Source organism: Delphinus delphis, chromosome 9 (assembly GCF_949987515.2).
Source record: "Delphinus delphis chromosome 9, mDelDel1.2, whole genome shotgun sequence".
In the NCBI taxonomy this organism is placed as follows: domain Eukaryota; kingdom Metazoa; phylum Chordata; class Mammalia; order Artiodactyla; family Delphinidae; genus Delphinus; species Delphinus delphis.
In genome coordinates this window covers 8878401-8905746 of record NC_082691.1, presented here as the reverse complement: position 1 = coordinate 8905746, position 27346 = coordinate 8878401, and the positions used below count along the sequence as shown (strand labels likewise).

Here is a 27346-nt window from a genome sequence, read left to right as displayed (position 1 = left end):
CCTGCATCACGCAAGTCTACCGGCACCATTTTTCCACGGCATTTGTTCACTTCACGTCTCTGTGTCACATTTTGATAATTCTCACCATAGTTGAAACTTTTTCATTATTATTATATTTGCTATGGTAATTTGTAATCAGTGGTCTATGATATTACTCCTGTAATTACTTTTTTTGTTTTGTATTTTGAAATTAAGGGATGTATACTTGTTTTTTAGACATAATGCTATTGTACACTTAATAGACTACAGTACAGTGTAAACGTAACTTTTATACGCACTGGGAAACCAGAAAAATCTGTCTGAGTCACTTTATTGAGGCGATATTTGCTTTATGACGATGGTCTGGAGGCCAATCTGCAATATGCCTGACGTCTGTGGCCGTATTTAGTCTCTATGTGAAGCTCCACAAACACAAACGTGTTTGGTGTTTGATTAATCTATCATTCTGACAAGTCAGTTGGATCTTCTCATTCGATACAGAGACAATCCTATGGGAGGTGGCTTTCTGCACCAATAAGCTCAGAGGAGCTGTACAAGTTACCTTAATTTAAAGAGAGAAGGACTAGGGTGTCCGCGAGGTTGGGACGTGAGCACCGCTGGGTGGGGGCCCCCACCCCTCGGGTCATCCAACAATGGCCGGATGCAGGCTGCCCACCCTCCCAAGGGAGGGCCTTGATTCCATTTCACTCGACGAGTTGAACTGTATTCAAGAATCCACTCCATAAATCCGGCCATGACCATATTTCTCCTTCTCAGTAGAGAAATCAGATCCAAGAAAAGAGGAAACGGGAGATTGAATGAAAGCAGCAAAGAGTCGCTGCACTAAAGCCCTGTGCCTGTGCCGGCTGGGACCCTGCAGGTGGCTCGGCAAACTGCCCCCTCCCACGGGCCTTCCTCAGGCAAAGGGCAGCTGGAGCCGGTGCCCCTGCCCCTGCCCTGCTCGGCCCAGGTGCGGCCACTAGAAAACGCCCCAGGACACCACCGCCCTCCAAGTCACAGAAGCAGTAGGGTTCGGTGCAGAAACCGTGGCAACCTAGGACCACAGAGTTACCAACAAGCTCCAGTGACCCGCACGTCCCCGCACGAGCCCCGCTCACATTCTCGGCCGCGGTGCCCGTGGAGGGTCGGTGTGGGAGCAGCTCTTCCTGTACAGAATGCTGCCTTCCAGTCTCGTGCTCGGGGTCTGCTTTTTTCCGCCAACACGTGGCATTGTGACGTGGTCTGCAATGGCCACACAACCAGACACGGCCCACTCCTGGCCAGTCCCTACGCTGGTCTTCGGACCTCTCTCCTTTCCTCCTGTCACCGGAACGATGCACTTCAGGCCTCGGCACCCACCTACCCAGGCTGGAAAGGGGGGCAGGTGTCCCCAGGTGTTCCCCTCACTGCCACTCCCAAAGACCTGAAAATCTCAGCATTTTAACAATTCACTTTACTCACAGGTGGAGCTGGGGTCAAGGACACGTGCTGGGCCTGAGGGCATCCGGCTTTTCCAGGCACTGCCTTAGCCCAAGCCAGGCTTGGGGGGTGGGGCTGAGCTTCCCTATGGGACGTTGGAGCTCGCTGAGCCTGAGAGACAAGCAAGGCTTGCTCGTCCGGTCATTCAGGCCACTCGTAGGGATGGAGCCCTGCTGAGATCGGGGTCGGGTACTGCAACCTTACACGGGCCACCACAAGAAAGTGGCATGGGGTCAGTGCGGGAAAGTTCGGGGGTGCTGAGGACAGAGCAGGAGGGCCAGTCCTCATACAGGGGCACCCGGATGCCCCCACTAAGCCCTGGAGACGTGGGGTTTTCAGGCCAAGACTGCGGGGTGCCCGTCAAGCACTCAGCACCTAGCACTGAATCCAGCCTAATTCGGGAGGTGGGTGGCATTGTGTTCACCAATTTACCCCTGATCCAACAGAGGTGCAAGCGGCGACTTTCTCGGGCGACTAGAAAACTGTAAAAATACCAGAAAACTGGATTTTACAAAGCCAGGAGCCCCTTGGCTACTCTGCACCGAAATACAGTGAACTCCCAATTATGTAACAGAGTGCAGACACAGGGTCGTAGGTAACTCAGAGCACACCTGTATTTTCCTTGCGCTGTGCTAGGGCAGATTCAGATTTATCCGGGCGACTATCTGATCCTACTTAAAGAGGAACTTGAGAAGCAGTGAGGCGGGGTCACAGCACCCACTCTGCCTGCCCAAATAAAGCTTGCACCTGCAGCAGGGCCAGCACAGGGAGTCACTGCCCAGACCTCTGGCACAGGATACCCGCCTGTCCTTGAAGCTCTACAGCAGGGGGAAGTTCTCCTGCCTCACCAAACAGTGGGTCAGCCTCCAGGTGATTGGGACACAGGCCCAGGATGAAACACAAATGTGAAACAGTGATTCTCAAATGGGGCCGCACACCAGAATCACACTAAAAATGCGACTCTCGGGCCTCACCCCTTACCTGTGAAGTCACAACCCGCGGGAGTGAGGCCCAGGCGTCAGCATTTTTTTTAAACTCCCACGTTTCCAATACACAGACAAGCTCGAGAACCAGGGCTGGTCTCAACCCTGGATTCACACTGGAGTTACACAAGTGGGGAGCATTTAGAAGAATTCTGACCCCCCGAGCCACGACCCAGGCCTATTCAACCAGGCCTTTCGGAGGCGGAAGCTGCGTGGACACTCTCAGCACCTGCGTTTTGTCACGTTCCCGGGTGAGTGCACTGTGCAGCCAGGCGGCAAATGCCTGCTCTGACAAGCAGGTGGAAACTCATGAGCTCCTAGAACATGACCTTCATCTTCTATCTGGGCCACTGCAAGCTGAAGCACCCTTAAGCTATTTATTTATCTTTATACGACTGTATAAGAATGAAGCCTGCATCATCAAGGCTTGCACGGATGGGTTCTGGAAACTTCCTCGAATTCCCAGGAGCAAAAACAATCACCAAGGATTCATTTGGATTACTTGGCTCCAGAGTTAGTTTGAGGCCTCCTGACTTCAGCTCATTCAAATAAACATGTGCATCCTCTAGAGAGAGAGTGGAAAACGGAAAACGACAACAAAAAGCCCAAACACTCTTCCCAGCTTAAACGTTCCCAGGATGACTTAAGGAGATTTTCCTCCCTTAAGCTGAAATAGGGATTGATTCACCAGCAGGGTATATTCTTGAAGAGCTGGGTGACGTCTGTTGGAAATCCCTAGTCAGAGTGTAGAATGATGTTGAAGACCTCGGCAGGAGCAGTGGCTCTGGGGTGCCCTCTCTGACCCGACCGACCCCAGAGCCTTAGGAAAGCGTACAGGAACGAGAGCGAGCTCCAGCAAAAGCACACCAAGAGGCCGAGTAAAAGAGCCTACCTTTTGGGTTTCCCTGGTGGCGCAGTGGTTGAGAGTCCGCCTGCCGATGCAGGGGATGCAGGTTCGTGCCCCGGTCTGGGAAGATCCCACGTGCCGCGGAGCGGCTGGGCCCGTGAGCCATGGCCGCTGAGCCTGCGCGTCCGGAGCCTGTGCTCCGCAATGGGAGGGGCTGCAGCAGTGAGAGGCCCGCGTACTGCGCAAAAAAAAAAAAAAAAAAAGCCTACCTTTTGGATTGCAAAAGTGAAAACCCTTTCCACTGGGGAACTCCAAAGTGCTTGGTTACGTGGTAGCATTTCCTCTAGAATGACATATTTAAAAGGAAATGATTGTGTCCAAAAAGCTAGGAAGGATACCCTTCTACTATAAGAAATTTCAGGAATACGCTCATGGTTTTTTTTGGTTTTTTTGTTTGTTTGTTTTTGCTGTACGCGGGCCTCTCACTGTCGTGGCCTCTCCCGTTGCAGAGCACAGGCTCCGGATGCACAGGCTCAACGGCCATGGCTCACGGGCCCAGCCGCTCCGCGGCATATGGGATCCTCCCGGACCGGGGCACGAACCCGCGTCCCCTGCATCGGCAGGCGGACTCTCAACCACTGCGCCACCAGTGAAGCCCTACGCTCATGTTTTACTCAAAGTAAGCTTGTAATATAAAGCACAGATGTAAAAAGCCACACAGCAACCAGAAGGCAAGGTCACTACTGGCCTCCAGGGGTCTCCAAAGCGGACTTTCAAACATCTGAGGGGGCAGCTCCTCGGCAAGGTAACAAAAGAATTGCCACGTGGCCCAGCAGTTCCACTCCTGGGTATTACCCCAAAGAACTGAAAACACGGGTTCAAACGAATACTTGCACATGAACATTCACAACAGCTCTATTCACAACCACCAAAAGGTCACCATCCAGAGATGACTGGATAAGCGCAGTGTGGGCTGTCCATGCAGTCGAATATCACTCAGGCTTAAGCCTGCAAAACCTTATGCTGAGTGAAAGAGGCCCGACTCAAAAGGCCATACAATTCCATTTATGTGAAATGTCCAGAAGAGGCAAATCCCTAGAGACAGATAACAGATTAGGGGCTGCCAGGGGCTGGGGGAGTGTGGAATGGGGGTGACTGACCATGGGTACAGGTTTCCTTTTGAAATAACAAAAGTGCTCTGGAGCTCGACAGTGGTAACGGTTGTACAACCTTGTGAAGGTACTTAATGCCGCTTAATTGTACATTTTTAAATGGTTAAAATGGTAAATTTTACATTAGGTGCATTTTTCCCCAATAAAAAAGATCTGAGGGGGTGATTTCTGTTTCCTAGGCTGGCCTGCCCAAGGGTTTTCACCTTGAGATGCACGTTGTTTTATTTTAAATTGCTTTCTTTTTATTTATCCTTTAACACGAGTGTTAGGGTGTTACATAGGTTTTTTTAAATTATGTGTTTAAGTAGTTTGCATCAGCTATGACTGATTTCAGGGTAGTGAAGATGGCATCAGAAAACAGATGTTCTAAGAACAGGACCATGGGCTTGAGGGGTTGAGAACCACAGCTGCAGGCTGGCCCAGGCGGTTCAGAGCAGGCAGGAGAGGCCACAACTCCAGGCCTTTCAGGGACGTCGGAAGATGTCCGTCAAGGTGACCACGTGGGGCACCCGAATCTGCCTGTTTGTGTGGTGAGTGTCACTGCAGCGAAAGGAACTGATTCATCAACTCTCAGATTTATAATGTGCCTTTTTAAAAAAAATTTGTTGATTTGTATTTATTTTTGGCTGCACTGGGTCTTCATTGCTGCTGCACGGGTTTTCTCTAGTTGCGGCGAGCAGGGGCTACTCTTCGTTGCGGTGCGCGGGTTTCTCACTGCGGTGGCTTCTCTTGTTGCGGAGCACGGGCTCCAGGCGTGAGGGCTCAGTAGTTACGGCGCACGGGCTTAGATGCTCCGCGGCATGTGGGATCTTCCCGGACCGGGGCACGAACCTGTGTCCCCTGCATTGGCAGGCAGATTCTTAACCACTGCGCCACCAGGGAAGCCCCTTTAACATATAATTTAAACTGACAGGTTTTCCACTATCAATTACTGAAAGTTGATATATTGTGAATTTCCTTCAGCATAAATGAGCTCTCTGCCACGGAGCACTCATGCAGGGATGTCTGTCTGTCTGAAGAAGCACATGGGGAGCCCTGGCACAGTGTCCTAGTGCCATCTGCAAGCAGAACACGGGGTCTGCCAGGGTCCGACAATTGTGGGTTGGGGGTTGATGTACCATGAATAAAATATTTTGACAACAGGAAACAAGGAGCCCATAGGTATGAGGAGAACAGAGCTGGCTTCCTGCCATCCATGGATTCATAAACTTCACAGATTGAGTCATTTCTTTTGTTGCTTGGGTACTATCAGTTGAAATCTCCCCTCATTTAAAAAATGTGATCCAAGAAACCCACCGCTGAGCAGGGCTGCAGTGCAGCTGGGCGACCTGGGGGCTGGGGCGGCATGAGGCCACAGCAGCGCCCAGACGGGCTGTGGCTGAAGCACGGTCTGGTGTCAGCCCAGAGCAGGGGAGCTGCAGAGGTGCTGAGCGCCTACGGGGAGTGAAACGCCACCACATCTCAACCCATTTTACAAGGTCTCCCAGGGCTTTCTGAGACCCCACCTCTGAGGGGCCACTCTCGCCTCGTGGGTGGGGACTGGCTCCCTACACTGCCCATGATAAACCTCGCTAAGGTCCCCGTGCCAATTCAGCAGAGACACATGGGTCTTTGGAGGGTCACCTGCATTTCCACCAACACCAGATCCCCTCTATTTACAAACATTCCACGTGTCAGGAAACAAAATGAGTAAGTCACTGGCACTGCCCTCCAGGGGTTTTGATCTTGTGGCAAAAACTGAGTTTAGTGGAATAAGGGCTCAGCCATGAGATGCATAGTGAGACAGATGGACGCTGTTTACACATTATGGTGGGCATGTAGGTCAGGCGTGATGCAGACAAGCTTCAACATAGCACCTAGAACAGGGCAGGAGCTGTGTGGCAGTGGTCACTATCATCTTTACCATCACCATTACCACCATCATCATCATCACCACCACCATCACCACCATCATCACCATCACCACCATCATCATCACCATCACCATCACCATGATCACCATCACCATCACCACCATCATCATCACCATGACCACCATCATCACCATCACATCACCATCACCACCATCACCACCATCACCATCATCATCACCACCATCATCACCACCATCACCACCATCATCATCACCATCACCGCCATCATCACCATCACCACCATCATCATCACCATCACCACCATCATCACCATCACATCACCATCACCACCATCACCACCATATCACCATCATCATCATCACCACCATCATCACCACCATCACCATCACCACCATCACCACCATCATCACCATCACCACCATCACCACCATCACCATCACCACCATCATCATCACCATCACCATCACCACCATCACCACCATCATCACCATCACCACCATCACCACCATCACCACCATCACCACCACCATCATCATCATCACCATCACCCTCACCACCATCATCACCATCACCACCATCATTATCCCTACCACCACCACCATCCTCACCAGTATTATTATTATGCTGATAGCAAGCAGACTTTCTCAGAAGATGCTTAGCCTTCACAAATAATTTTCATCTCAGAAATAACCAGAGCCACAGTGGGCATGCTGCTGCCTGCAGAGCTGGTGCAATGTGAGCTGTGCAGGACATGCAGCAGTCCCCAGAAGGAGCTCCAGGTAATACCATTCCCAACTCTCTACCACCAGATAAGTGGTGGTCTTTCTCATAGTCAGGACATGATCTGCAAAGAGTGAAGGATTTCAGTAACTTCAGGGTGCTGAGGTCTCTGCGACACACCTTTATTTACAGCCAGAATTAAGACACTGTGCAGCAGTCAGCATCTGGGGGCAAGATGCAAGGCAGGCCAGGGAGGGTCTCCCGTAGAAGATACAGCATCTTGGAACTTTCCGGCCTACTTCCCATTTGTGTGCAAGAGGTGAGGCCACTCTGGTCAGATACTGCCCCACATCAATAGGGCTGAGCCTCAGGCACACAGACATGGGACAATGCATCTGGGGCATGACAGCCACCATCCTGGGAATGTCATGGAGCCTTTCAGATTCATCGTCCCCTTCCTACTCAGCACGGCAGAACCGAGAGCCACATGTGGACCAGCTCAGCTCGGCAGCCCTGGCCTCCCCCACCTAGGGGATGGATGTGTGACATCTTCCAAGCACAGGGTTCCAGCATCCCCAAACCTTCTGGAATGTTCCACAACTCAGAATCAGTTGGTTAGTGGTACACTTTTATGACTTTCCGTGCCATCCAGTGATTTTTTTTTTCTGCTGCTGGCTGATCTAGCTTTTTGCAACCGAGAGGTGTCAATACTGACATTTAAATATTAAAATCAAACGGGCTCCAGTGTCCTCTATACCAGCCAGGGAGGGAAGGAAGTTCTCTCTCCACCTCAATTCAAGTGGCCGAAAGCTACAGACGTGCACATTCTTTTGATGGGATTTCTATCGATACAAGATGTCCCGGAATGAGAGCCAGAAGTCTGCATGCAGGCTGTTCTGAGAACCCTTTACACCGTCCAGATCCTTTTCATCAACGTACTGCAAGTCTCAAAGGCACTACACTTCCCGGCTTGGCACTCTCCTAAAACAGGAGCTGACTCTGGAGTTGAAAGCCAAGCTCCGGGTCAGAAGGCCAGTCCTCGTGCTGTGAGCTATGAGCTGCCCCGCCGGCAGGTGCTCATCGCTGCTCAGGCCTCTTACCAGAAGCTCACGTGCAAAGTTCAGAAAGGTCTCAGAAGATTAGCACACACATTGCTTATACCTAATCTACTGACATCACCGTAGTTTTAAAAGTATAAAAGAAAACCGGCAAAAGCCCAAGGTTCCTATCAAACATGAATGGATTAATAAACACTCTAACTGAATTTGCATAATTAATAACCTAACGTGCTGAATGTTACGGGTCTGTTGAAATATTCAAGTCCTTTAATTTAAAAAATGTCATTATTTTTATAAGACAAGGAACTAGAAAAGATCTAAAATTAATATTCCAATAATTACAGCGATGAGTTTATCAGGTAATTTAAGAATAGCTAACGAAAGGGTGGAGGAAATGAAGAGACTTTCTAACATCCCAGGCTCTATGTTTTATTGCTACAAGAATAAAGGAGAAGTTGTCACTAGGGACTGAGTTCCATCAACTGGAAAACAAATGAACTAAAGGAGGCTGTCAGACTGTAACCTGAGCCTTGGAATCCTTTTCCCCCTATACACTCAGCTGCCTCCAACTGCTTCCAAATCTCAAAGGAGGTTTTAATCCAAAAAAAAGGTTTCTGGTTTTAATTTTTCCAAGCAATTTCTTTTAAGTAGGTTTGGTGAGATAAGAGACAGGATGAAGATAGCTTTGTTCCCAATGAAACGTTTGTTGTTTTTTTTTAAAGAAGACGTTGGGGGTAGGAGTTTATAAATTTATTTATTTATTTTTGCTGTGTTGGGTCTTCGTTTCTGTGCGAGGGCTTTCTCTAGTTGTGGCAAGCAGGGGCCACTCTTCATCGCGGTGCGTGGGCCTCTCACTATCACGGCCTCTCTTGTTGCGGAGCACAGGCTCCAGACGCGCAGGCTCAGTAGCTGTGGCTCATGGGCCCAGTCGCTCCGCGGTATGTGGGAATCTCCCAAACCAGGGCTCGAACCCGTGTCCCCTGCATTAGCAGGCAGATTCTCAACCACTGCGCCACCAGGGAAGCCCCTGAAACCTTTTTTAAACTCAGAATCTCCTGAATGTGTCTGATTCTATGAACTCATACATCCAAACCCTTCCAACTATTTAGATGCTACCATTACTACCGTTGTCCTACGGCTACAGGGTAAAGTCTGATAATCTACTCCCAGGAGGCTCTTCCAGCTCCGTCCAGCTCCAAGTTACTTGCATCCAGGGGCACAGGTACTCCGGGAAGAGGGGATGCCACACACTTATGATCCAGGTACCCTACAGGGGCGTGCGGACCAGCACGTCCTGCACTTCCACCAGCCGGGTACGTGATAGGGTTTCTTTTAACAGATAGAGCGAACAGAAATTCAGAGACTACATCCTTAACCCAAAGCCACACAGTCAGCCAAATGCACAGCTAAGCAGGACCAAGGTCTGCAAAGCTCAGGTAACCCAGGCCATCTGGACCCCGGAGGTGGCGGGGGGGGGGGGGGGGGTCTGAAATCCACTCCATCTGACTGCAAAGCGGGCAGGGCCTCTGGGTGCAGCCACAGGGGCTGAATCCTGCTCTACTGCGAATGACCTATGTGACCTTGGGCAGGCCACTTCCTGACACCTCTGGAAACTCAACTGTAAGACAGGATCCGCCCCTGTAGCCGAGGGGCCTAAGAAGATGAAAGGGCCCCGAGAACAATGCCTGTGGGAAGAGCGGCACCCCTGCCCCATCATTATCCTGGCTCGGCACTCAGGGTCAGACCCGGGAGTAGGGGGAGGCGACAGAGCTCTGTCACCCCTCCTGTCTTTACTTTTAGGGAACCAGCTGCTGCCCCAGAGGTGGACGCACGCCAACACGCCGACGCGGGAGGGCCTGGCCTCACTCTCAGCCCCGAGGTGACCTCTGGGTCCTTGCAGCGCCACACCTCCCCCAGACCCCAGCAGGCTTGGACGTCTGCCTTGGCCCCATCCGCCTCCTCTGTGTGGAAGCTTCTAGATGGACACTCCATTCCTTGACCCGGACACCCCACCTCTGTCCCAGTGCCCCCGGCCTGCGGGGCACCCTCCCAGGCCGCCCTGGCCAGCTCTCCGGGGCCCACAGCCTCTGCTTCACCAACGTGGAGAGCCAGTCACAGGCCGGATCCCAACTCCCTGCCCCACGTCCACTCAGCCATACACCCAGAGGCCACCTCTGTCCGCCACAGCTACCCCCAGCCTTCCCGGGTCTCGCAGGTGGGCAGGAAGGCCTGGCCCTGGCCTTGCACAGCCGTGCCCTAAGGGTGAGAGCCTGCACAGTGCCCACCTCCTACCCAGGACAGCCCCCAGAGCTGCAGGGTGCCCACAGGGATGCCCTCAGGGCCCGCGACCCTGCAGCCGGGCCTGGTGGCCGGGATTCCCGCCGCGCCTCTCGGCCCCGACTCTCCGGAACCTGCCCCTCTGGCATCCCTGCCACTGCCCGCCTCCAGCCACCCCCATGGCCCTGGCTCTCCAGCTCGCAGGCTGCTGCCCCACGGACAGCCTTCCCGTCCCCTGCGTGGCCAGCCAGGAGACATCTTCGGTACCTGGAGTGCACGGTTACCTGCCTGTCCCCATGAGGCTGTGCCCAGGGCCCCAACCGTCCTCCTCATTCCCCTCCCCCGGACCCTGCGTCGAGCCCAGCGCTCTTCCATGAATCCCCATTCTGCAAAACCCAGACCCGGGCAAGCATGCATCCCACGGAACAGCGGCTCACCTTGCCTCGCGGGGGCCCTGCCAGGGCCTTCTCCCGTGTCCTGCAGGCGGCCACTCGCCCGCAGCCCACCTCCCACACCGTCTGGGGCTGCGGGGCCGTTGGCCTGGCTACCCAGCATGTTCACGTGGGTGGGGATGGGCTCAAAGGTGGGGTCCAGCTCCAAGATCAGCCTGTTGAGCTGCTCGATGGACTGGTCGATGTCCAGGGTGGGTGAGCCAGGGGAAGGGTCTGTGCTCAGCTCCGGGCCAGTACCATTCACGACTCTGACATCTGGAATCCTGGGTTTGAGCGCTGCTTTGCCGGGAGGGGGTCTCTGCGTGTCGGGGGGATGTGGCCCGGGGCCTATGCCCCTCTGGACGGCCACTCTGCTGCTGGTCCCCCGGGTAGGGGTGAGCGGGACCCTAGGCTGGGTCTGCGCCAGGCCGGAACTGTCAGCGGTGCCGCGGCCGCCGAGCCTGGCCTCCCCGTCGGGGGTGAAGCTGTACTGGTGAGCGGCCACCATCTGCTGCTGGCGCACCCAGGTCTGCGTGGAGTAGCTGCTCTGCCCGTAGGCCTGCGTCGGGGCGGGCACGGAGGGCTTCCTGAGCACAGGCTGCGGCGGCTTGGGCTCGCGGCTCCCGAAAGCCTGCTCGCGCTCGTACGGGGGCTCCACGGCGAGGCCCAGCTCGGGGGCAAGAGCGCCATGCTGATCGTCACCCGCGGCGCTGCTGCATCCATCAGACAGGAGGGAGTTCTGGCTGCTCTGGTGGCAGGTGAAGGGGCCCAGGTGGGCTGACTGGTGGCCCTCGGAGGAGGAGAGGGTCCCGATGCTGTCCACACTGTGCAGGTCGTGGCTGGGCATCTCGTCGTCCAGGATGTCCGTCTCTCGGTCCTTGGGGGTGCTGTCTCCGTTCACGTGGACCTGGGCCGGTACGACGTGGCGGGTCCCGCTGTACTTGCTGCAAGCATCACTCATGTCCTTGAGGGGGCTTCCAGAATCTTCGAGACCAAAGCCACTGAGCAGCTGATCCAGCTCGGCCTTTTCTTGGGGGCTCAGGCCCCTCTTGGGTCCCGGAGCCAGGTGTTCCTCGGTCCTGTCAGTCCTCACCGAGGCCGTGGAGTGGCCCGAGTCACTGCTGACAGACAGGGTGTGGTCGCTGTGGTCTGGGCTGCTGGCGGCCGGGACAGCGGGGGACCCACCTGGGACACTGGGATCCGAGGTGCTCTTCTTTCCCACCTTGGCATAAAGGCTGCCGTCGACAGGGCCCTGCGTGTGCACCACTGGTGGGGAGAAAAGGAGAGACGGAGAGATGGACTGTAAGTCAAGGACGGAAAGGGGCTTCGCACTCTTGGAACAGGCCTATGTTTCTGTCTGAACAAATAAACGGATTCACAACAGACAACTTAGAACAATCAGGGCCAAAGATGCCTCTAGGGTCCCCCAATTCTACACACACTCCTGCGAAGCAAACGCCAACGAAAAACACTGAATAATCAAACATTTTCAGGCCCTGAATTGCTTCTACATTTTTATGCAAAGAGAACGGTCATTTAGAGAACCTCTGGGCCTCTCCACACTGGACTCGTCTTGCCTCGAGGGCTCACTGTTGATGGCGTCCTTAGTTTGAAAGCTGAACACGGCGCTGCCCACAAATCTCTAAGACTCAAGGATGGGTGGCGCCTGTGACAGGAGAGAGCTTCTGTCAGCATCTATGAAGCGGCCTCCAGGGATGCGGGTGACAGTCCTTGGGAAGCGGAACATCTGATTTAGGAGCCTGCTGTCCTCAACCTTCTGAGATCCTCTGAAACCTAAATATGCGACTCAACGAAAAGAGAAAATACAGGACTCGTCCCGGCCCTGCCTCCCCGTCAGGGCAGCATCTCTGGGCCAAGGAGGTGCTGATAAAGACAGGACCTCAGGGCAGCAGGACCTCAGAACACAGGACGGCAGGACCTCAGAACACACAAGGGTAAGCACTGATCTCCACGCGTCAGGACGGCCGAGAAAACAAAATGAGGCCTCAGAGGCAGATGGGAAGAGCGCTCCTATTAGTCCTGGCTGCGGCAGTCACCACTCCCTGGCTCACAGCAAAGAGCTGGGAGGGCACCCAACAGCACGAGAGAGCTTGAGGTCAGCACCTCCCTCCCGCTCCATCCTCCTCTGCCTCCCTGTTTGCCCAACTGTGAAATTGCCGGCATACCACCACAATAACGGAGCTGCAGAGGGCTTGACCCACGCTGTCTGGGGTCCTGGGAGCCACTGCCTCCCGGCAGCAACCGGGCCTGGAGCCGCTCTGGAGGGACCCGGCTCGGCTCTGGCCCTGGTGGGCTGCGTGCACTCCACCATCAGCAGCTTCCGGCTTTTTTAAAAAAACACCGGGGTGACACGCCAGGACAGAGATCTGTGGGGTATCTGGGGGTGCTGTGCTGAGAGCACATGCGAGCCCGGCTTCCTTCTTATCTCAACTGTGCCCGAGAGGAAGAAGCGGGGCTAGAAGTGATGGGGGATGGCAAACAAACACCGGAGTGCAGGCCGGTATGAATCTCAGCGACCCTCACCTTAATGCAGCGCCTGGAGGGGAGGGCTGGGGGGAGAAATGATACATAAAATACGGTAAATAAACCAAGTCTTCAAGGCAGGCAACTGGTGACGTGAGCATCTAAGTCAGAGGCAGGAGCTGGATGCAGCTGCGGGGTAACTGGGGCAGGTGTCAATGACAGCTGGTGACCACAGAGCACCTATCACGGGGTGTGCACTCAGCACATTTCCTCTAACCTTCTAGCATATTCCCCTTCTAAAGAAAAAGAGTTGATGCTGAAAGAGCATCAGTAACTTGCCCAAGGTCAAGGGGAAGCCCAGGTGGGACCAGAACCCATGCTCTCTGGCTCCGCAGCCTGGGAGCCCTTGGCCGCCCGGGGCCCTGCTCACAAAGAGGTAGCACTCGGTCATGATGCTCTGCGTGGGGTCAGCGAGTGACCCAAAGGTGCCAGGGGGAGGACCTGCTGCACCCAGCTTTGCACACAAGGACCCCGGAATGAGCGCCCCCAAGTTACAGGGCACCTGCAAACGTCACCCCTACAACCGTGGAAGTGCAGAATCAACCCATGTGTGAGCCACTAGGTCATCACGCTTAGGACGCTGCTGGGCTCACGCAGAACGGCCCGTGGGTGAAGCGGGAGCTGGAGCGTCAAACAGACACCAGTTCAAGTCCTGGCTCTACCCCAGCCCGGCCTGGGGCCACCAACCCTGTGTCGGCCCAGCTGCACAACAAGGGTTTGGCTGTGCTCTACATGAAGCTCAAACACGGGCACTGAAAGTCACAGCACACAGACGAGTGTCCTTCTAGCCCTTCTAGCCTTCTAACGTGGCTTCTGTGGGAGACCCTCTGTGGCCAGGAAAACTCAACTAAGGCAAGACCTGGGGAACCAGGTGTTTCCCTTCTATTCTGCAGAGAGAGCAGGAGAGCACACTCCCCTCTGTAAGAATCCCAGTCCCACCAGAGCGGAGGGGAGGCCAGGCCAGACGACCAGCACACAGCCAGCCAGTGGGGATTTCTAGAAACAGATGTCCATGCGTCCATGACTCAAGTCCTTCTCCCTGAATCTAAATGAAAACGGACTGGCGCAATGAGTTAAGGGGAAACAAGGAAGCCAAGAAGCAGCTGTACAAAGATTCTTCTGATTTAAATTCACGCAGTGCCCGTTAATCATTTTGAGTAGAACCCCGTGGCGACCCCACGTGAGGAACAGTCCATAGGGCCTGCAGGAAACGGAACAGGACAGGATATTTCCCCCTGGCTACGAGTTACGAGTAATCCCATTCTTATTATTTTTATTAGTAGCAGAAATCTTAAAATGATAATAAACGCATTAAAAAACAGCCCGCTTGCCACGGACTAAACACTGGCTCTGTGCGAGGCCGGGCGCTGGGCACTTCGGTCTCGGTCTCACGGGCTCTCAGAGCTGCTCGGGGGGCGGGGGGTGGCGAGACACCACCGCAGACCCTTTGCTAAACGCCCTACCACACACACGGGTGACTGTCTATGTCAGAAAATGTCTGGTAAATGGTATATCTATAGGAAAAGGATACGAACCATCTCCGAGAACCCTCAAAGTCAGACTCGCCCAAACTTCTGAATCACTCTGTAGGAGCTCAAATCTTCCCAAAGGCACAGGGCCTCTGGGGGGCTGTCCAGGGGCCTCCAGAGACACCCTACTGCACCCATGCTTTGTGATCCCGGGGAGTGTGGGAGTCAGACTTGGGGTGAGGAGGAAAAGGGGCCTCCGGTACCCGCTGTCGCTGCCCTGCACTCTTTGCAAAAGGACTCGGACTGAGTTTCCCTGCACCCGGAGATGGACTCCTGTTCTGCATTTACTCTGTACTTTCCTGGTCAGGACATTTAGACTGTTCGATCCCCTGATTCTTCACTTATAAAAGGGAATAATTAGTCTTATCTTTCAATGCACTTATAAGAATTAGAGAACATATATAAAGAACCCAGGACCTAGGCTCCTGAGATGGGTAGCCATAATTATCTTTTTTTTTTTAATTTTATGTATTTATTTATTTTATTTTTGGCTGCGTTGGGTCTTTGTTGCTGCGCACGGGCTTTCTCTAGTTGCGGTGAGTGGGGGCTACTCTTCGTTGCAGTGCACGGGCTTCTCATTGCGGTGGCTTCTCTTGCTGCGGAGCACGGGCTCTAGGCAAGTGGGCTTCAGTAGTTGTGGCTCGCAGGCTCTAGAGCGCAGGCTCAGTAGTTGCGGCGCACGGGCTCAGTTGCTCCGCGACATGTGGGATCTTCCCGAACCAGGGCTCAAACCCGTGTCCCCTGCACTGGCAGGCGGATTCTTAACCACTGCGCCACCAGGGAAGTCCTGAGGGTAGCCATAATTATTAAAAGCCCCTTCCAAGGTGGACAAGGTCTGGCATTCCCTGACTGTGCTCATTTCTTCCCTGTCCACCTTGCTGCTCCCAGACCACAGCAGGCACTCCCCTGCCCCAGGGCCTTTGCTCGTGCCGTTCTCTGCCTGCTGGGTGTTTGTCTGTGGCACACACCTACCTTCAGACCTACTGCAGACTGTCTCCCCCACAAGAATGTGGGCTCCAGGAGGGCAGGGTTTGTTTTTTGCTCCCTGTGGTGTCCCCAGCATTAGGAACCAGCCCCTGGCACCCAGTGGGCACCGAGTACTGACAGACTGAATGCTCTGGCTTGTTCTCACAGGACAAAGCCTGGGGAGCTATTTTGGAAAGATGTTCAGCTGCCTTAGCTGGTTAAAAGACTAAAAATAACTAACCAACCTTCTGAAGGTAGAAGTGCCCATAGCCCTTGGCCACCTGCAGCCCCAGGGCCTCCGCTCCCCAGACGTCATAACCACCTCTCCCCCAGGTAGACCGCACAGCCCCAGCGAGTGGGCCTTCAAATGCAACCCTACTGGAAAGACGCCGAAGTCAACGAGTGGATTCCAAAATGTCAAAGAAAACAAAAGGTGCAAACCTAATTGTGACCCAGTGTGCAGGCAGAGGGGCAAAGGTCCGAGGGACGTCTGAGCACTATCTGTGCGGCCACAGGACTGCGGGTGTGAAGAGGGCAAGACAGAGACCTGGCATACAGTAGGTGCATAACAATGGCACCGCATCTTTGCCATTTCCCGTCTCCTCCATCCTCCTGCCATTGAGATGGACTTTCCCAAGCAGGTTCGTCCCCACAGCTGCAGGGATGGGCGGGGTGCACCCACCTACTCATGGCCCCCCTCTAAACCACATCTAGAGAAGGACGACCTCGCCTACGGGGCTGGTGTTTTGTTTTCTGAGACCCCATGTGAAAACTGCAGGGTGAGAGCAATGAAAACAGAATCACAGCCAGGGACAAAAGTTATCTGGGGGGCGTGGGGGAGGGGGTCACTGCACAACTGACTGACTGCCAAACCCTCCATGGAAAGTGAGACGCAAGCCCCAGCCTTGGTGTGTGAAGCCCCCCAAAACTTGGTCAGTCTCTAAGGACACCCTGACTTAATTGATGGTACAGTGCCCCTTTTAATTCAGATTTGGAAAAGTGATGCAGAAAGTAATTTTCAGAGAACCGATAGAGCCAAACTCCCTCTGTGATCCCTGGCACGGCTGGGGTCCCACTGCCACCACCAAGGGCTCCCAGGGGAAAGGAGGTGGGACCCCTGGGGTGAAGGAGGCTTGTGGGTATGAAGCTCAGCTCCATCTCGGAGCTCAGAGTGCTATCAAAGCTGGGGTGAGCGCGGGGCCAGCAGAAGACGTCTGGAAGGCAGTCACTTCATCCGCCCCTTGCATCCTTTTGTAGATTTAAATGACCCATTTTAACTTTGTGCTTCCAGCTCAAGGGGAGTTTGGGGGAACTGAATGAATCCTCATTCTGCAGATGAAGACCCCAATCTCCAGATAGAGATGTGACCCGCCCAGGACCCCCAGCTTTTCCACTGCAGATGCAGGACAAGAGCCTTTGCCTGTGCCAGTGCAGGATCAACCACTTGCTCTGTGTCCTGTCCCTTCCCGCCATCCCTGCCCCACCGACCAGAACCCAGGGCCCCTTCCAAAAGGAGGCCTGTGAGTTTTCTGGTAATGATTTCCCTGCATCCGGGGGCCTAGTTAAAAATCAAACAAATGTTAACTACGGCTCTGATCGCTTCCGCTGAATGACACACCAGGAAGGTTCCCATCTGGAAAAGAACCAGAAGAAAGAGAAGAGCCAGTGGACATTCTTGCCTCGTTAAAGGGCAGAAGCCGAAGCACAGACTCCCCGCCCCTGCTCCGCTACCGTGTGCCGGTTCCCTGCCCATTCCCACCCGACTTTTGAAACGGGGCTATCTCACAAGAAGGAAAAGAGACACCCCCCAAATATTTCAAAAGTAAGCAAAGAAAATGAGGCAGACCTAAAAAACAAAAAAAACCGAAAACATTCCTTCTCATCCTGGCTGAACGCAGATTAACCGATGCCCACCTGTGCTCACAGGTATGCGCTCACAGGTGTGTGAAGAATTAGCCAAAGGGAAGGCAGCATCTCAGCTCCACCGCCATCCGAGCACCAACCACTCGGCTACCAAGAAGGTGTAGAACTGATCTGCAGTCAGTTCAGCTGTCCCCTGGGCCTGATGCCAACACAAAAAATCCATTTCAAACCAAAGAGCAAACCTGAGGGCTTCATTAAGCTCGCTGAAAATCTTTCTTTCTTCTATATACTGACTCTATGCATCTTATGTTTTACTTTTGTGAAAGGTTTGCTTGAAAAGCAACTTTTCATTTCAAAAGAGCTAACAGGATCCTCCCTGCAAGTCTTCAACAGAGAAAAACAGAAAACTCCTCTCCAGGAACGGTCGCACGAGTATACTGCGCACTCGCCACGGCTGCTAGTGAGTTGTTGACGGAGATCGAAATGGAATACTCAGTAGAGTCCCGACTACATGCTGGGATGAACCAGCCTGGGGAACAGGGAGAGGGGTCAAGATACGGAGGGCGGCAGGCACACTTCACGGCATCTGATGGGTTAGCAGAGGCAGAAAGAGAGAGCAGGATTGCAAGAAGGGATGCATCTGGGAACAGCGGCTCTCAGGTGAGGCTGCAAGGAATCGCTATTTCTATCATCAGAGAAAGAGAGAATGCAGGAAAGCCATCTCCTGCAACGGGGCTGACACTGTAAAGACAAAGGCTCTGTTTAAGCACCTCTTACGTGCCAGGACGCTGTCACGCTCCAGGGATGGACCGCACTTAATTCCCCAAGCAATCCTGTGAGGCAGTAATCGACAAGCCCATCTTATAGATGAGAAAACAGAGGCTCAGAGAGGTTATGCTAATATTTAAGATAATAAAAGGCTACTGAATAGATCATCTGGAATTCAAACCTACCTCTGCCCTACTCCCAAATCCATGCTTTCTGTTTTTTTAAAACACTGGAATTCTAAACCTGACCAACCACTTTCATGTGAAATTAACAATTTAATTTCGGAAAGGAATTTCCCTAAATGTTTTCTTTTTACACACACACACACAAACACTCCTTAGAAACTACTTAAGCACTCTGTTTTCCTCCCTAACTCCCGAAACGGTGCACTGTCGGGACAGGATCCTGTGTTCTGAGGCTGCTGGGTTGATGATGGCAGTGTTATGTCTGTTTCCTAGGCTACAGCAGCAAGAGCCATGGCAGGCTGTGCGTTTCTGTCCTTACAATGAATGAGCTGTTCCCGGGTACACCACTTGGTCCCTGCCTACCGCACCCACAGCCCCTTGGGAGCCCTGATAAAGGGAAGGCTCCCCGCCCACGCTGACTCAGCAGGAGACAGGCTGCGTCTCAGGGCGCAGACTGCTGAGCAGTTGGTCACTCCCGCCTCCTGCGGCCGGCCCCGCATGGACCACCTCCAGCTCGCCCCTCCAATCGGCTCACTCACTACTCGAGGCCACTCAGCTAAACCAACTGACCCCATCAAAATGTCCCAATACCAGACGCCATGAGTCTACCAGCCGCGGGCTTCCCGGAAAAGTGTCTGAGAAGAAAGAAAGACAAATGATGCCATCACCTGCAACTACACCCAAAGCACTGAGTGAGCAGCCGGACTCCAGACGCTTCCACTGACATCCTGAGGGAAGAGATCGGGGGCAGGCACTGGGCTCGCGGCAGGGAGGCGGCTACAAAGGGCCACCAGGGATGATTGGGGTGACAGACGTGTTCTTTGTCTTAGCTGTGGTGGGAGCTGCAGGATAGGAAGTCAAACCCCTAGATGCACAGTAAACAGAGTGAACTTTACTCTATGTATGTATTGGGTTGGCCAAAAACTTTGTTCGGGTGTCTCCATGCTACAAAAAACCCAAACGAACTTCCTGGCCAACTCAATAAATTACACCTCGATTTTTAAAAAGGTCATGAAATCAAGACAGAAATGAGGCTCACAGTGCAATGGGCCACCCCCCAGGCACTGTGTCCGCCTGCCCCCTCCTGCCCCCCCATCTCCTTTTCTCTCTGCTCCCGCCCCCACCGCCTTGAATTCCTCCACTTTCTCCCTCTCTTCCAGGACCTTCCTTCCTCCTCCTAGACTCCCTGAGATGGTGAGAGCTCTCTCCTCTTCGGGATAGTTGTCAGGGTCCCTTCGTGCCCCCCTTGTGGCATAGAGCTTGTTTTAACTTTTTCACTGGAGTGATTTATGTGCACATCCTCAGTCCCCTTCTGGACTTTCTGGCATAATCCACCTGGGTGTGAATCCTAATTAAAAATCCTCCCCGCGGCTGTGTGACCTTGGGCGAGTTACTCAACCTCTCTGTGCTTCACTTCCCTTATTGGAAAAGTTGCCAGGCAACAGGTGTTTGATGAGGTCTGCCCCAGGATCACCATGGCGACTCGGTGAGACCAAACACAAAGGGAAAAGCACAGGTGGGCACTGGGTGAACACTGTCCCTGCCCATCCCCACAGTTGTCCTGGTGATTCAGGGTTCCTGTCCGTGTTCCCTCCAGCCCAGAGCCTGGGGAATGATAAGAATGCCTCATGCTGTCCCGTTAATGAGTATTCTTGACTCAGCCTGACTGACCTTACACTTCGGAATTATGTTGAAGAATTGCTTTTTAATAGAGACCTAAAGTAAAAGACGGAATTTTACAAAACCTACCTGAAGGTTCTATAACCCAAACTGCACAGCGCGGCCCTCCGGCCGGCCAAGCAGCCCACCTCCAGCTCTCACCAGCTGTAAAACATTGTTCGAGCCACGTGATCTGCTCGGCTTCTCAGCTTCCTCTGGGACCAATAACCACGAGGACAAAAGCGGTAGCAGTAAGCTAGCTGAGTGACGCCGAGGGCCTCTGCATCGTCTCAGTGGGCTCACCACAAACTTGCCTCTGCTGAAGCCGCGCGGTCGTGGGAACTGTGCCCCGTTCCACAGGGCTCAGAGGCAGGATGACAGCCACATGGGCGGATCTTCCAAAGCACACCCAGGGGCCTTCCTTACCTCTGCACATCTCGGGACCCTCACCCTAGTGGTTAGAGACCGTTTCTCCCAGACCTGCTGCAGCGGCTCTGACTGACCAGCTGTGGAACCGGCGACAAACTGCCCAGCTTTCAATTTTGAGAATGGGCCCTGGCACTGGCCCAGCCCTGCAAGATGTCGAGAAGCGGGCGAGCATCTCAGTGCCTGCTGTGTGGTGTGCAGGCAGACGGGGCACCTGAGGTCCCAGTCTCTGAGGCCTGGCGAGCACTGCCACAGGGCAAAGCAGCTGGAAGGGGGATGGGCCCAGGGCAGGAGGCTGGGCTGGGCGGGGTCAGTGACCCTCAGAGCTGCAGGTGGCTTTGGAAGTGTCCCAGGGATGCCTCTTCCCTTGGGGGCCTGTGGAGGCTGCAGAACCTTCACAATCAGGAGAAACACCCAGGCTTGGCCGGCGTCCCTCTCAACGGAGTCCTTGTCATCTCACCAAGTCAATGAGACTACCCTGTGTTTGTACTGAATTAGTTCCTATTCCAAAACTATCGAGAGCTAAGAAAGGATGGCCACACTGGGGCCTCTGAGAATATTACCTTTAGCCTACAACAGCACAGACGGTGACTGATACGTCACAGGGGAGGTGAAAGGTGCCTTCTACCCCTAAACAAAAAGGCAGAAGATGGTGATTAGCTGCTAGGAACCCCAGGGGTGTGAGAGCCTGGCCCAAGCCCCTCCTCAGGCCGAGTTCCAGAAATAACTCCACAGAGCACGGCGCGTCTCTGGATATGCTATCCTCATACCTTGCGAGCAAACGCCTGCCCGAACCCCCGAACCCAAAACTACCCCACTGAATGCCAGGCGGGGAAGTGGCACCTGGCCTGCCAGGAGGGCAGATGGAAACCGCTCCCTTTGGCGCCAAGTCGAGCTCTGTGTAAATGTTTTCTAAAACCGAGGCAGGCTGTAAATTCTTGAAAAAAACAGTGAGAGCAGGAGGGGGGGCGTTCCAGCCAGAGAGGCACAGGGCTGTCCAGGAAGGGACGCGCCAATGTCAGGGCCCAGCACCTGGGAAGCTGGAGCCACACTGATTCCAAGCGCTCCTGGCGGTCCCCTGGGCGAGGCCCGGAATGCTGTGATAAAGGAGCGCTGGGCTTCACAGTGGGGAGGCAGCAGGCGTGTCCCGGCCGCAGTGACCATGCCCCAGACAACCATGCCCCAGACACGATGCTGGCAGGACCAGTCCTAAGGGGGCCCCTCTCCTGTCCAACCAACACCCCAGCTCGGGCCATCCTGTCGAGGGCGCTTATCTTGGCCACCGATTCCCTTCCAGGCACTCCAGTGAAAACAGGAGGTCCTGCGGCCCCACTCTGAGGCCACCTGGGCCAGCCAGCCGCAGAGCCGGCCACGAGCTTCTGCACATAAACCCCACTTCAAACCATCACTGAATCTCCAAGGGCAGAAGCAGCTAAGACTCCTCTAAACTGCAAACAGTCTTCCCGGAGGTCTCCCTGGCCTCCCCTCTTGCCAGGTTAAAACTGCTGTTCAGCTCGTTCCTCACCAACGAACACCCTCTCCTCTCCCGGGAGCGCCATCCTATCCCTCTGGTACTTTTTCTGGCTGGCAACTCTCTGGTCTCAACTGAGGGTCTCTGCAGCCTAGCAGAAGCCGTGCACACGCGCGCACACATGCACACACATGGTCCCTGCTCACCTTCCTTCCAGACAGCCCTGCGGCTTGTTCAGCCCACATCTGTTGGGCCCTGAAGAAAGCCTTCAACCCCAGAACGCAGCATTCCGGGATGGGGGCATGTGTCCCCCGCAGGGACCCAGCCTCCCTCTCTAGGTAGTGGAAGGTGGAAGATCTTGTTAGCTAAGAAAAGGACTTTGGTTCCACCCAAAAAGGCCAGTGCGATGTAAACACGAGGGCGGGGTTTCCTGCAATCAGGTTTAGTGAAATTTGAACCCTGGAGGCTCAGGAGGCGGGGAAAAGGCTTCTATTCGAGAGCCACCCAGCGGGACCAGTGTTCCCTTCCAAGCTTCCCGGGCTGACAAGCTGACGTGCAGAGCCAGCACCAAGCTGCCTGGGTTTACAAAGCACAGTTTCAGCATCGCTTGCTTTCTTCGGCATATCTGCCAGGAAGTCTTAGCCTTTACACCCTCCATCTCCTGGGGCTGTGTCTCTCTTTCAAGCTCGATGTGGCCAAGTTCACTGTCAGTGTTAACTGCACACGGCCTATCTTTCGGGGATTCCTCGCACACCCAGACCTCCACGCGCTGCCCAGCAGCACCGCTGCACCTCAGGCCTCTTCATGTGCAACTTAGGTGGGCTTCAGCGCACGGTTTCCCCCTGTGCTTTGATCGCGTGTTGGTCACAGCACAGCCAAACGCTCCGAGTCTTAAATGAACCTAAGACACCAGAGCAAACAAGCAAAGCCGTTCTGATGCCTCCAGGGTCCCACAGCACCACTGGAACCTTCACAAACGTCACCACCCAGTCAGCCTGAGGGGGGACACGGGACAGAGCCAGCAGGTCCCAGGCACAGATTTCCCCAACAAACCCCCAAACGGCCACCAAGGCACAGGTTACACCTGTGCTCAGGAGAAAGCGTCTCTTTTATTGCGGAACACAATGCACTGCTTGTGCAAGAAGGTCTATTCAGTTTGGTGTTCGGCAAAGGGTCCTGACCAGCCCCCGTTCCTGTCGAGGGAACTGACATCATTGTGCCCACTCTGCAAATAACACGGTCACTGCAATAAAGGAAGTGACTAACTGATCACACAATACTTTGCGTCAAAGAATTCACATCAAAAGAAAAGACGTTAGAAACGGAAATCTGAAAGATCTGCTTTGAGGACTGAGAAAAATGGGGCCTGGCCGCGTTGCAGCACGTCCAGAGGGCGTGGAGGTCCTAGCCTTCTACAGGAGAGAGTCTTCAGGTCAGACCTCTGCATCCCAAAGCTGACAATCGTGTGAAGAAAACATAGAATAAGGTACCGACAATGAGGAAGAGACAGAAACAGCCGTACCCCAGCCAGTGGTCTCTTTTCTCCATTTCTAACAGAACGAAGCTGCGTGACTAGCTGTGTGTCAGAAGAAGCCTGGCCTTTCGTGTGGCTCAGTTTCTACTGCGTGGGGCGCAGGGTGGGTTTTCCTCATGTTGACGGCAGCTTCACAAATGAACCACGACAGCCTCCATGAATGCATGGCAACTGGCACCAGTGTGACCTTCAGATCTTGGCAGTTGTGCGGCTACTCGCGCCCAAAACACCGTCATGTTTCCTCCGCTCCCACCTGTGGGTTTCCATCACACAGAGCCCATTCAGGCTGTTAGTGTCAGCCTCTCCTGAAACAACATGGTCTTGGGACACTCTGCTGATGTGTGGCCAAAAGGGAGCCCTGTGGCTCAGTGTTTTTGAAAGGCCTCAAACCTTTCAAAGCTACAGAGGTAGAATTTTGTGCGTGGGGTGACCTAACTGATACTGAAAAAGACTTGGTGGGTTCCCGAACGTTCCTGGGAGGAGTCGGCAAAGTGGGACAGGAGACCCGCAGAACGTTCAGTGTCATTCCTGGTGTAAGACCAGAAAGACAGAAGAAATATCCAGAAAAGGAAAACCGACTGGGACTAAAAGAAGTGGAAATTTCACAAAGTAGTAGGAAACATCGGCAGTGTAAGAACAGCCCAAGGTCAAAACATGTATAAGAAGGCTCACAACAGCATTAATCACAATAGCCAAAAGGTGGAAGTAACCCTCATGCCCACCTGCTGATGAATGAACCAACACAATGGGGTCTAGCCACACTTTGGAACATTATTCGGCCGTGAAAAAGGAGGGAAGTACCGAAACAAAATGAATGAACGCTCAAATCATCAGGCAACATGAAAGACACCTGTCACAAAAGCCACACACTGTGTGAAATGTCCAGACGCGGGAAATTCACAGAGAAGGAAGACGAGGTCGCCTGGGGCTGGAAGAGAAGGACTGGGGAGTGACTGCCAGTGGGCACGGGCTTTCATTTGGGGCTGACAGAAATGTTCTGGAATTAGAAAGTGGTGACAGTTGCCTGGCCAGACCCGGCCCCAGGCCCCAGAGGGACAGCTGCCCACCACGAGGCCGGAAGAGGTACCTCTGCCCCCGCCCCACTCCTTCCAAAACTCCTTTCCCTCTGGAAGCCCATGCTTTCCCTCCAGCCCCTCCTGAAGTACCTGCTTGGACTCCTAGAGCTACAGGACATAGAGTCTGACCCCAGGAACACCCTCATTGCCACCATCAATACCGTCGCCAAGAGAGCATCCCAATAAATGGCAGAGACCCATTTATTTAAAAGGAATAGGCGCGTGATAACTGTCTCTACAGAGACAAAATAAAGGATTTTCCCAGCTGCCCCTTCTTACAAAACACCTCCATTTTCCCTTAATTCGTGGGGAACTTTACCCTCTTGAGGACCCCTGGGTCCGCTCCAATTTGCAGCCCTTTGCAAAGGGAACGTGTGATAAAGTCACATCTGTGGGATCTAAAAGCCCACCCCCTCCATTCGGTAAGTCTGAAGAGATGGGAGGCAGGGTGACACTGCAACCACATCAGGCACGAGACGGAAGGAGGGGATGCGTGCACGTGCTGGGAGGAGGACGCTCACGTGCAGCTCAGCCCCTTTCTCTCTCAGGCTTTTGCTTCTGGTGGTCAAACACTTCAAGTCTGGAGTCATTCCCGTATTGGTGACATTGCCAAAATGCCTGAGCCCTGTCTTGGCAGAAATGCACCAGCAGGCTCTGCAGGGAAGGCTGCAGTCCTGCCCGTTATTGAGGAAGTTCTCCCCACGGAGGACACAGAAGGAAATTCACCAGATTGGATCTGAGCTTAACTCACCCAGCCAACGTGCCACTGTCCAGGCCGGGAGGGAAGCGTCTGGGAGGGGCTCGACTGAGATGCAATCTGGTAAAAGTGGGTCTGCAAGAGCTTTTAAACAAGGGGACAGGAAACAAACCCCTCCCCACGCCACATGTACACACGCTCTGAGTTCACTCTCACGTACAAGTTGTGTGACTTGGGGTTTTAGGGAAACCAGGGGGTCGGGCCCACTTCTAGTTTCATCTCTCAGAGAACCCACCAGCCGCTGGTCCCCAAGGCAGGGCGCCAGTGACAGAGTGCTCCAGAGACGGGATGCAGGGCACGGGCGGGGATCCCCGGTGCCCGCTGCTACAGCAGGTGCAGCATCGAAGGGCAGGAGCGATGCCGACGCCAGTCATAAAGGGCAGGAGGAAAAAGTGAGAGCGGGATAAACATGCCCTTGGCTGGAGTCTAGGGAGGTACTGGAGCTGCGGGCAGGTCAACAGCCACCTGCCTTTCAGAACCCTGCCCCAGAGCACAGGACACGCTCGCTCCTGCGGTGGGTCCCACAGGACACGCTCGCTCCTGCGGTGGGTCCCACAGGGATGGGGGCAAGTTGGGGGCCAAGGACCCCGGTGAAGTCAAGCCAGCTCTCAGTGCCTCTGTTCACGGTCTGTCCTGGGGTAACGCTACTTAATGCTTCTAGCCATCCCCGGGAGACTGACACGGGCTACTTCATGCAAACTCGTCCAGCACGACATGAATTCTGAGTCGATCTCTCTGACACCACTTGGGCTAGAAAAGCAATGGATTCTGAGATGGCAGCTCAGGGCCGGTCATGACTCATTACCAGCTTCTGACATCGCACTTAACTCTTCTGACAGGATCCAGTCCATTTCAAAACGCTAACGCCCGAAGGACTTTACGGTTCTTAGCACAGATGGTGAGACTCTTGTATTTCAGATAAGATGAAGGCCCTCCATCCCAACTGCTGCCTGAAATCCCTTATCAGGGGAGGATTAACTCTGGGTCAGGGGTTCACACCTGGAAGGGGACCTGGCAAGGCCAGGGGGTCAGAGGCTATAAATCAAGAGAGCACAAGGAGGGTGCTTGCTGAGGTCCGAGCGAGAGGCCCACCTCATCCATCTAAACGCAAATGCCATCAGCATTTGACACAGCGTGGGCCGGGTCAACGCCGTCACTCTGCTCTGAACCGTCAAAGCAAGCCATGCTCGGAAAAGCCTGGCTGGGCGCAGGATCTAAGCAAGTTCTTCTCAGTCTGGATACAGAGAGTGGAGGCATTCAGTGAGTGGTGGCCGTGGCCAGACACTGATGACACATACACACACGTGCGCACACACACACATACACACATGTACACATAAACACACATATGTACACACGAACACACATACACACCATGTATATTAAACACATATATACACACACACATATGCACGCACACACATGCACACATACATACACAAATACACACATAGGTATGTCTGCTTATTTTCTCTCCCTGAGCTCAACACAGCATCAGAAACACGGCAGCCCCTAAGGAAATATGAGACGCGTGAAAAAGGGCAAATGTATGTAGAATAGAAAAGAACTCCCAGAGCTGGGGTTATCTCTAGGCTGATCTAATTAAAATAGGCCATTTCAGACAAGGACGTGCCTCGTCGAGCAAGACAGAAAGAGCAGGAGAGCAGCCCCAGAGCCGCAGCCCTCGTGGGAGAGAGGGGCGGGGCTGTGCGCACTTGCTTTGCTGGGATCCTGTGTCACTCCCGGCC

At 53.9% G+C, this 27346-nt stretch overlaps 1 protein-coding gene across 4 annotated transcripts in view; it reads right to left on the bottom strand.

Moving 5' to 3' along the window:
• TNS3 (tensin 3) overlaps window positions 1–27346 on the bottom strand; it is a 224677-nt gene that overhangs the window by 62165 nt on the left and 135166 nt on the right. For all 4 annotated transcript variants that reach the window (XM_060020134.1, XM_060020131.1, XM_060020132.1 and 1 more), the window contains one exon: window positions 10827–12086. In XM_060020134.1, coding sequence (XP_059876117.1) covers window positions 10827–12086 — 1260 coding nt within the window. The remainder of the gene's footprint in view (window positions 1–10826; window positions 12087–27346) is intronic.